Source organism: Erigeron canadensis, chromosome 6 (genome assembly GCF_010389155.1).
Source record: "Erigeron canadensis isolate Cc75 chromosome 6, C_canadensis_v1, whole genome shotgun sequence".
Taxonomy (NCBI): domain Eukaryota; kingdom Viridiplantae; phylum Streptophyta; class Magnoliopsida; order Asterales; family Asteraceae; genus Erigeron; species Erigeron canadensis.
Window position 1 is genome coordinate 9751559 of NC_057766.1, and position 12218 is coordinate 9763776.

General features: G+C 35.1%; 1 protein-coding gene across 1 annotated transcript; it reads left to right on the forward strand.

Annotated features, from left to right (window-relative positions):
* Nucleotides 1–10289: 10289 nt before the first annotated feature.
* Nucleotides 10290–11981, forward strand: LOC122605125 (protein FAF-like, chloroplastic). The gene has a single exon (XM_043778006.1). It carries the CDS (start codon nt 10381–10383, stop codon nt 11773–11775), a length of 1395 nt encoding a protein of 464 aa, XP_043633941.1. The 5' UTR covers nt 10290–10380; the 3' UTR covers nt 11776–11981.
* The last annotated feature ends 237 nt before the right edge of the window (nt 11982–12218 follow it).

The window sequence follows — 12218 nt, forward strand, 5'->3', positions numbered from 1 at the left end:
CCATGGAGAAGCAGCTCATTGCTTTAGAACAAAATGAGACTTGGATTTTGACCACCCTGCCAGAGGGACATCAGGCTATTTCTTCTAAATGGGTATATAAGGTGAAATATATTTCTGATGGATCTGTGGAAAGACATAAGGCTAGATCGGTTATAAAAGGATTTAACCAACAACCAGGAGTTGATTATAAGCACACATTTTCTCCAGTTGCTAAAGCTGCAACTGTTAGGGAGTTGATTGCTATTGTTACTGCCAAAAATTGGCCATTACATAAGTTGGATGTAAACAATGCTTTCTTGCATGGTTATGTGGATGAAGAAATATATATGAAGCCACCTGAAGGATATAAAAAGGCTATGCCTGGGCAAGTTTGTAAACTAACCAAATCACTATATGGATTAAAGCAAGCTTCTAGGCAATGGAATCAAGAATTGTCAAAATTCTTGGTTTCCATGAATTTTGTTCAATCCAAACATGACTATTCTTTGTTTGTCAAGGTCAATGACACTGGTTTTACTGCTCTTTTAGTATATGTGGATGATATACTAATTACAGGCAATTCTGAGATTGAGATCAAGAACACAAAATTGTTACTTGATCAGAAATTCACCATCAAAGATCTTGGATTAGCACGATACTTCTTGGTTATTGAGTTATGTAGAACCGAAAATGGAACATATTTGAACCAGAGAAAATATACTTTAGATCTTTTGGAAGATTTCGGTCTTACTGCTGCAAAACCAATTTCAACTCCATTGCCAAGTCATCTCCATTTTGCTTTAGATAAAGGAGATGCATTACCTGATCCTGAATCATATAGAAGACTGGTTGGTAGATTATTATACCTATCAATGACAAGACTAGACATTTCTTATGCAGTCCAACATCTGAGTCAATTTGTATCAAGTCCAAAATTGCCACATATGAAAGCTGCAATTCATTTATTGAGATATTTGAAAGGCTCCATTTCTAAAGGATTATTTTACCCTGTTCAAAGTAACCTTGAGGTTACTGGTTTTAGTGATGCTGATAGCGCCTCCTGCATTATGACTAGGAAATCACTTACAGGATATTGCATTTTTCTGGGACATTCATTAATTTCATGGAAAACAAAGAAGCAAGCTACTATATCACGATCTTCTACAGAAGCTGAATATAGGAGCATGGCAGCAACTACTTGTGAGCTAATATGGTTGACATATTTGTTAAAGGACTTGCATATAGAGGTTCAAATTCCTTTAACACTCTTTTGTGATAATAAAGCTGCTCAACAGATTGCAGCTAACCCATGTTATCATGAACGTACCAAACATCTTGATATTGATAGCTATTTTACAAGAGACAAAGTTCAAGATGGTTTTCTTCAAATAGCTTATATTCCTACAAATCTTCAACTTGCAGATCTGATGACAAAGGCTTTGGGTTCTTCACAACATTCCATTCTTAGTCACAAGTTGGATTTGAAAGAGGTTCCAACTTGAGGGGGGTATATAGAATATATACATAGTAGATACTTTAGTGTAGTTTTAGTTCAAGTTGTAACCATAGGGAACAAAAATGTAAATATGCTTAACAAATTAGTTTAGGCGGTTAAGTTGTGTATTTAAACTTGTATTTTTCCTTATTTTTATTTAATTAATCAGAAATAACATTTCTTGTAATCATGTTTCCGTTTCTATAATATTTTTAAAACGACAAGTGTTAAATGTTAGTGATTTGAATCCCAGCAGTGATATTTAAGGTGAACAATATGCTGGAGGTTGGAACCGCACACTCCAGCAGTACAGGAGTGACAACACGCACACGTATTCCCACACGCTGAAGAGGTATATGCCCGAAACCATGAGAAGTCAAGATTCAATCCCATATCTTCAAACCAACATCCCTTCCGTTCGTTCCTTCAAAAATGGCTCTAGCTGGTCCCTTGATTTAGAGGGTTCATGTCATATGGAACTTTTTTCAATCATTTGATTTTAAGTTTATAATAGGGTAAATTACAAATTTGGTACTTGGTAAATATACCAAATTTCACAATTCATACCTAATTGCAAAAAATTACCTAAGTCATACCCACGGTTTGCAATTTACCTCCCTCTAACGGACATGGACGGATCGTTAAGTCAAGTCACATGGCTCTCACGTGGAAGGGTAAAGTTGTATTTTACACCAAAAAGCAGCCCCCACATCCATGCTTCTTCCCAATATATACACGATTACACCTTCATTTCCTAAATCATACCCAATATAAACCCTAAATCAAAAAAATGCCCGGTTGGAAGCTTCAGTCAAGGAAAGAGCCAGAATACGATCTTGGGGAAATTTATGGTAAATTTCTGATCTTTGTATTATATAACCTTATAATTTCTTTTGTTGTTAATTTCTTTTGTTTATATATATTTTTTTATATATTCTATATTTATTAAAATTTTTGCAGATGGACAACCTACCATGTGTACACTGAATGTTCATCATGGAGGTAGGGTTGTGGAGGAATATTTCATATGCACATACTCTGGTAAGACCACTTATGTGGATTATGTGGACTTGAAAAATTTTTCTTTTGTTGAAATGAATGATATAATGCGAAAAATGGGTTATAGTGAAAGTACGATTAAGTCATTTGAGTTCATTAAACCTTATTGTTCCTTTACCTTGGGTGGTCTTCCAATTTACTCTGATGATGACTTAGAAATCATGATCAATATATTTATGGTGAGTGTAAATGCATAAATGTGATTATTGAACATCATATGGACAAGTTGCTTGATATCTCTCCTAGGATGGCCACTCTCATGCCATGTACCTCTCCTAGCAAACAAACTGAATCTGCCTCTCCTAGACTTACCAAAAAAACTACTAGGAAAAGTGTTAGGCAGTTGACAAACAAAGACCTGCCTAGGAGGTTAGTACTAGAAAGTGAGACTGGGAGAGAAAATCAAGATACTGAAGGTGAGGAGAATGAGGGTGAGGAGAATGAAGGTGAGGAGAATGATGGTGGGGAGAATGAAGGTGAGGAGAATAAAGGTGAGAATGAAGAGTGTGATGATGAAGTGCTTGTAAAGGATGATAATGTCCTGACTGATGTGAATGTGACCATGTCAAGTTACATGTTAAATTTGTCTCAACAAGATATTGGTGGAAATGTATTGAATAACCAGATTCAACAACCTGATGGTGATGAAGAACTTGAAGTAATAAACACTGAATACTTTGACAGTGGAAGTGATATTGATGCTAATGACATTGATAGGAATAATGATAGGTTGCTAAGAAAGTTGAGAAAAGAACAACAATCAGTTCCCAGTGATAATGCTCCATTCTATGTTACTCAAGTGTTTGGTGAATCATCAGAATTGAAGGAACTTATTAAGGTATATTCAGTTGAAAATAGGAAAAGCGTTAAATTAGTGTTTAACGATAAAAGGAGAGTGAGTGCAGTATGTGATGGTGTGGTCCCAGCAGTTGTTAGGCCTGATAATGGCCCATCCAAATATCCAATTGGGCCTAGAGATAAAGGGAAACAACCAGCTAACCCTAATTCATCCACTTGCAAGGATTCCAATAATATATGTCCTTGGGTTTTGCATTGTAGTAAACTGCCTGACCAAAAAACATGGATGGTAAAAACCTTTAAAGGTAGACACACATGTTTGCAATCCAGGGAGATAAGGCACTGTACATCTAAGTACATCGCATCAAAAACTAGAGAACAAGTCAACAGGAATCCAGGTATTCCTACAAGGGCACTTCAACAAGAACTTGAGCAGAAAATGCAAGTCAGTGTATCCCGGATGAAGGCTTTTAGGGCTAAACAACAGGCAAACATTGACTGCAAGGGTGATTATCATAGTCAATATCAAGGTTGTAAATATCGGTTATCGGTTTATTATCGGTCGACCAGCGATAAGCGATAAATAGGATATATTGGGGATATATCGGATACCCTAAATTATAAAGAAATAATATTTTTTTTAATATATATTAATAATATATTCAAGATTTGTATGTTTTACAAAAATTTCTACTTGTATATCAAAAAATATATTTATATTTGTATGTTTTACATATATTTTAATAACTAACATATCTATTGATGTTTTTTGAATTAATATAACTATAAAAAATTCAAATGTACTTTTAACTGCCCAGTAAAATAGCGTCACCACATATCACTATAAAATATTAATAAATTTTAAAGGTGATACTAGTGTCATCACGTGTAGTACTATAAAACAATAATAAAAAATTTAAAGATGTACTATATGTAGTGGTATATCACTGTCACATGGCCATTTACAGCTTTTCCAAAATCTCTCATTTTCAAAGACTCTCCTCTAGATCTAAAACAAAGAAGAGTGTACGAGCAGAAAACGATGACCGGAAAAATGGGCGGCAAAGATGATGACGTACAAGATTAAACCGCCGGTAATAAAAATAAAATGGTGTCCCTCTCCTCCCCCTCTTCTTCTTCTTCTTTTTCTTTTTTCTTCTTATTTTTTTGGCCGATATTTGACCGAAAACCAGCGATATTTTCCGATAAGTAGCGAAATTGACCGAGATTTGACCAGAACGAGATATGAGCCCGATAATAGGTTTCTCGTATTAGTCCACTTCTGAGATGCGATATCTCGACGATATATCGGCCGAGATGGCCGATATTTACAACCATGGTCAGTATGCATTGCTAAGAGATTATTGTGAGGAGTTGAAGCTACAAAACCATGGTACCACTGTCAAAATAGAAGTAGAGCGTAAATATAACCCAAATGACACAACAAGGCAGTTCAAGAGGATATACATTTGTTTGGGGTCTCTAAAAGCAGGGTTCAAAGCATGTGTCAGGGAGCTGATTGGGTTGGATGGTGCTTTCATGAAGGGTCCTTACCCAGGTCAGATTTTGACTGCTGTTGGGGTGGACTCAAATAATGGCATCTATCCAGTGGCATATGCAGTTGTTGAAGCAGAAAATAGGGAATCCTGGACATGGTTTCTACAATATCTTTGGAATGATCTTGATTTGCAGCCTAATTATAACTTCACTTTCAGTACAGACAAGCAAAAAGGAAATTTAAATCTTTAATTCTCTTTATTTAAAGGTTTAATTTAAAAACAATTGATATACATCTGTTTGTTTATTTAAAGGTTTAATTAAAAAACAATTGAATTCATTCTGTTTGTTTATTTAAATCTTTATTTCTGTTTGTATTGCAAGGTCTAATTCAAGCAATAAACAATGTGTTCCCTTCTGGTGAACACAGGTATTGCTTGAAACATATAATCATGAAAACATGAATTTGCATTGGAGGGGAAGGGCATATAAAGACCATTTGTGGAGATGTGCAACTGCAACTACCAAACCTCAATTTGCAACAGCCATGGAAAACTTCAAGGCAATGAATGTGGATGCATACAACTAGTTGGCCAAAAAAGATCCACAACACTGGGCCAGGTCACACTTTTCTGGTAGATGTAAGTCTGATATGTTGCTTAATAATCTGTGTGAGAGTTTAAATAAGGAACTGGTCCCTGCTAGAGAAAAACCCATAATAGCTTGTGTAGATTTCATTAGGGAGAACCTCATGAAGAGAATTGTGGTTATACAAAAGGTTATTGATAAGTCAAAGGGTCCATTAACACCAGCAGCCATGGCTATAATGAATATAACAAAGCATGAAGCAAATGAGTGCAAAGTTGAATGGATTTTTGGTGTTAAAATACTAGGTGGGTGCACCTTGGGGAGACCAATGTGCTGTAGATGTAGAACATATGGTGTGAAGTTGTAGAAAATGGGAATTAACTGGCCTTCCATGCAAACATGTTGTACCAACCAATTGGTGCACCTTCAAACAGACAAAGAAGGGAGGTATACCTAAATAGTGGGCACATAGAAGTTACTGGTTGGATACTTGGAAGGAGGCTTATACACACAAAGTTAATCCAGTTACTGGGACATCCACATAGACTAGATCCAATTGTCCAATCAAGCTAATACCTCAACTTCATCACAATCCAGTGGGCAGACCCAAAAAGAAAAGAATAAAAGGTTTATATGAGGATGAACCATTGGTTAAAGATGGAAAACTTTCTAGGAAGATTAATTTTGGAAAATGCAAGACATGTGGTAACATGGGGCGCAATTCAAGGACATGTAAAGGTTAAGGTGGTGAAAGCAGTCAAGGTTTGGGCAGTCAACAAGGTGTGGCAAGTGAAGGTGGTGTCAACAGGCAAAGTCAAGGTGTGGCGAGTGAAGGTGGTGTCAACAGGCAAAGTCAAACTGGTAAAAGTTAAAGGAAGAGTCAAACTGGTAAAACCAAGCAAAGTCAATAATCCAAGGAAACTCAAGGTGTGCCAAGTGAAAATAGGCAGAGTCAAGATGCAGGCAGTCAAGTAGGTAGAAGCAGTCAAGTAGGTGGAAGCAGTCAAGTTGGTGGTAGCAGTCAAGTTGTTAAGAAGGCGAGAGGCAAAAGTCAAAGGATTCTCAGGCAAAGACTTGCCAAGTTTTTCCTGGACTAGGCCTAACAGAAAATGATGCAATGGTAGTTGATTAGGATTGTCTATATTAATGTTAAGACTTTTATTAAGCATTGTCTGTATTAGTTATCTTTTGATGTAACTCTAGATGGTATGGTCTGAACAATGTACTTTTTTGTGTTGGCTTTCTATGGCCAAAACTTGAATGGTATGTCCAGACTTTGTGCTTAACCTATTTTTGTTGTCTGCCATTATGATGCAATGGTATGAATGTTCCATGAACTGCTAGAACTTTTATTAGGCAATGTCACAAATTCCATGAACTGATAAGCAACATAAGTATATATACATGTAAAAAATTGTTACACAACCAATTTTTCTTGAAAAGCAAATATACCAACTTTTTCATCAATAGTCAAACTAGTGTACAAACTTGAATATTCATATAAAAAAAACTGGCCTTCCATTTGAATATTCATACCATTTGACATAATATTACAAGTTAAGTTTACATTCAACTTGTTACAATGAAGATGACTAGCAATAAAAATATCCAACTTAACACCAGGTGCAACTTCAATCTTCTGACTTGACTCTCACTTGCTTTCAATTTCGAATCAACCACATTCTTGGACCTCAGTAACCCAGGTACAATATCAACTGAACGAGGACACATGGCTGGATCAACCCAACCTATAAATCTACTATTCGAACCCTGTAACCAAAAAAAAATAAAAGTTTTACATTTATATACAAAAAATCAAATAAGTTACTACACCTTTTGTGGGCAACAGTAAAAACGTCGTCAAAGGTTAGCATTCGTCCATGAAGTTCGTACAATGGCTTTTCTTCCACACCAACATATGACCATTGTATTTGATTGGATTTTCGGGTTTAATTCGAAAACCCTAATTTCAATTTGAGAGGAAAAAACGGGGTTTTTTGGGAGAGGAATAAAAAAAATGGAAAGTATATATAAACAAAATAATAAAGAAATAAACCTGCAATAAGGATAAAAGGGTAATTTACACTTCCACGTGAGACCCACGTGTGACTTGACTTAACGATCCGTCCACGTCCGTTAGAGGGAGGTATGTCAGTTGTGCGAAATTGAAAACCATGAGTATGACTCGGGTAATTTTTTTGCAATTAGGTATGAATTGTGAAATTTGGTGTATTCACCAGGTACCAAATTTGTAATTTACCCTTTATAATAAGATGTTAATCCTGTAATGACCAGGATTTGGATGCACAAAGTTTTCTATTATCTTTGTGTAACTTCTTCTATTATAATTATTTTCTTCTTTGGTGTTCTATATGTGTGACATTTACATTTCAGGTAATTATAGGGTTACTTTAGTTATCAAGAGCTCGAGCTTAAGCTAATTAAGTTTAGAGCCTTATATGTTAAGGTCGATTCCTACTCATGATGTAGAGTAGTATAAGAAGCTCGAGCTTCATGAACCGATTTTGGCTTGTTTAGTAAATGTCTTTATTTTTTCATTATTTTATGTGTGTATATTTATATATATTGGAAAAAGTGAATATGTGACTATCAAGTACCCAAGCTTAGGTATAGATCCCTTTACGCATACAGACACACACACACACACACACACATATATATATATAATATATGTGTTGGAAAAAAATTCATGTGAGAACTTTTTGAATTGAAAGAATAATGAAAATTTCTATATTATAACTTGATATCATATTTTAATGGTATATCGTTCATATATAAACTATCAAGTTATACTTATAATTATTTATGTTTATATGTAAATTGTTCTCTCATGGATCTTACTATATATATGTAATTGTTTCTAAAAATTGAGTTCAGCTTTTAATTTCGAGTTATATCACTAATGAATGTATATATTGTTATTACATATTATGTAACTATATATTATACTATATTATTTTATCTATGTGTAAATTGAAAACTAGTTTAAACTCGTTTAAGATTGTTAGCCTTAATTGGGGTTATTAATAGTTCAAGCTCGAGCTCATTTATCAAACAAATTTTAAACGGTTAAAGATAGTCTAAGAGAGGAATGTATGCTCCTGTCCTACTCAAGTACTCATCAATCATCATTGATCCTCACTCACTTTCACTTCTAAAGTTTCATCACTCCCTCACACTCTACTACTCATTACTCCTCAGCCTTCTCGTTTTTCCTTTGATATGTAATGATAAATAATATTTTAGATTTTAAGAAAATTTATCAGGATTCGAATCTTACTTCCTACATTTCTAAAAGTGATGTTTTATTATTATTTTTTTTTTTTGGGGGGGGGGGGGGGGGTTGTCATTTCAGGCATGTGTGGTTCGTGCTCCGCATTTTACCCAATTAAATGTCACTGTGATGTCTCGAATGATAACTACTAACTTGTTAAAACAAAAAAAAAGTTAGGGTACCAGGGTGGTAAAGACTTTAGTCAAAATCAAGGTTCGAATTTTAATGATAGTGTATTATGAAGTTTATAGAGTATGACCTAAAATTTGATGTTATTGAAAAAACAAAAAGAAAAATCAATAGAAAAGAAACAAACTCCCAAACACTTAATACAAAGGATTGTAGTAAATAACTGTAACAAATCATCGACTTTCAATTGATTAACAAACCTACCTTACCGTTTCTAGATTCTATTACGATAAAACTATCTATAAATTAATAATATTAGGACCGAGATATTTTATCAATTTAACAAGATATTATTATATCGATAAATTGATATTTTGTTAATTTAAAGGTCTTATAATGTAAGTTGTGGAGAAAACATTCGTGACCCTAAGAACTTGTGCGAGTATGCATTATCAACACAAAATGGTTCTAAATCACTTAAAGTTGAGAATGTCCCATAGTTTTAAAAAGAAACATTGTAAAGGGCAACTATTTTTTTCAACTTTTGTTGCAATACGAAAAAAAACAATGTTGCAACTCTTGAGTACAATGAAAAGATTTAAAGATAAACTCAATATAGATTTGAAGTTCAAATAAAAAAACAAGCGGTTTTTTACTAAGCAATCTTAAAATTTGAAAGTTCTTAATAGTTATTAATTTATAGTTTCGTTATAACCACTATAAATACATTGGGATTTCAAAAAAATTTTATCTTATTACTTTATTAATTGCGCTGGGTCAAATTTTGTACTGGTCCCAAGTTGAGACCGAACTGATTATTAGTTATATCGAGGTTATTAATTTATCGAGTATCAATTTATAGAAATGTATTTAGATATCTATTTCATCTAATCATGTAGATATTTAAACATTTCGTTAAGAAATAACAAACATATTTTTCTAACCATGTGTTTGATAATCCAAAGTCAGGCAAAACAAGCCGCCGACCACGGTCATTCTTTGTTGGATGTACTAATTTAAATTTACGACTTGTGTCTAGCTAGTGTCTTTATTTATGATTTACAACATAATCTAGCTTTTTTTAATGATCCATCCACCGTCATGCATGTACAATTCTATTTCATGTGTAGTGGAAAATATATATGATTTAAATTTATATAATTAACAGATGATATGAATGATGAGCTACTACAAATCAACGAGTTGAATTCACTTGATTGCTGAAAAAATCTAGAAAAAGAGAGGATAGAAAGTTATTAAATAATTATCAATCATGCACTCAAGTCCAGACTGTGTGGATGCCATTTGTGTGACATATAAAACATTTTTATTATTTCACAATTTTATGAATTAAAAATAATCCGAATAAAAAATAGAACAAAGATGGGTCCCAAAGAACACGGTTCCATTGCCATTTCCCTACAAATATCACCGCTCCCCCACCCTTCATGGTCATGTACTTGTGATCATTTGCCCTGTATTCACTTTCAATTTACTACACTTTCCCTCGCTTGAACTGATCTAGCTAGGTTTTGATCACATGACCCAGATGCAAGGTATTGTGTCGATTCTGCGATCCGATAACCTCGAAATCACGGCCCAAGTTTCGCCATTGAGGCGCACGCTCTCGGCCGATATGTCATCCAAAAGATGGCTGGCTGAGAACGGGTTGCCAACGATGAAGAAAATCGCGTCTTCTGAGCAGATAGCGATTGATTCTTCTTCGTCATCTGAATCAGACGAAGAAGAATGTGAGGTGAATGGGAAAGGGGACAAGAATCCAAGCCGAATGGATATTTGGACTGCAATAATGTCCCAAAAAAAGCAAGACGACTCCGGAAAGCTTCCCCCGCCCTACGTTCATCCACTTGTTAAGAAGTCGGCTCGCTCGTTGAGCGAGAAGAGCCTCAAAGTTTGCACTGAAAGTCTCGGGTCCGAGACTGGATCAGATGTTTTTATGTTTAACCCAGTGGCGTCTTCAGAAGACGCCACTAAAGAACAACATAAACCACAAGAACAACCACAACCACATCCACAACAACAATCTGAACAATACGTCGAACATAAAGTCGTCAGGCATGCAAGCCCAACAACTAAAAAAGCCCATATGGCTCGCTCTTTCCCTCCGCCGCTACCATCCCTAGCCGCCGCACATACCGAGGGACCATCGCTTCACATGCATTCTCGGCGCGTGGAGGGCCGTTTAGTCCTGGAAGCAGTATCTGTACCTCCACAAAAATACTTCGAAGCACAACGCCAAGATGGCCGATTTCTTCTTGCTCTTATCAAAGACGACCCGATAGAAGTCATAGAACAACCACAACCAATCCAAAACGAATTCGTGGACGTCTTCAACATCTCCGAAGAAGAAAAATCCATCGACAACGACAATGAAAACGAATATGAAGATGAAGACGAATATGAAGACAATCAGATGAACATGAATTTCATTGACAAAGACTTAGAAATCATTAAGGAGCCACCACTAGATTCGACAACTAAGTTCATAAATGTCCACAAATCCACAATTACCAAAAACAAATTCGCCGAAAGAGACAACGAAAATCCAACATGGTCCCGAAAACTAAACACAGAATTACCAAATGTAACAAAAGTCACCGATCAAGACCAAGAAGCAACAATAACACAATCTCTGCCACCAGTACCACGAAACATCATTAAAGGCCGACCGCCGCTACCACGACCACCAACCGCGACATCCGTGAACTCATATCAGTACTTTTGGAGGTCTAAACAAAGTGTAGCAAGTGTGATTGATCCTATGATAACACAACAGCCTCCACCCACAAAAACCAAAGACATGGTTCTGTTCAGAGGCAACAAATCAGACTGTTTGATACCTTCAGCTATAAGTTGCAAAGTGCCAAGGAAGTCACTTGTGATGTGGGAGCCATTTTGCATAGCCACATCCTGATTAATGCATGCATACTAAATCAATCAGTCCCTTTTTTTTAATACTGTGTCTATAGTACATGTGTATGTATCTCTCTGAATAAGAAATATGAAAGAGTGAGAGATGCTAAGCTATATAAAATTTTAAAAAAGAGAAACAAAAATGTATTATAGATTAATTTGCTTGATCAATAACTAGTTGAAACAAAAGGTATCTTTTGTTTTTTACTTTTTTTTTTTTTTTTTTTATGATGATTAAAGAAGAATAAGTAGCTAGCACTATGTGTTTGGCATAGTGATGATCTATCTTTTTATCATAATTGAATTGACTTGGCTCTTGAGTAGCCAATGAATTCCCAAGTTTAGGTGATTTTGATTTTTTGTTCGTTGATCTAGGAACATTGAGATCCAACTTTTGATATGTTTTTTAGGATGTTGGTTTGGTATACAAACCATTTATCTTTT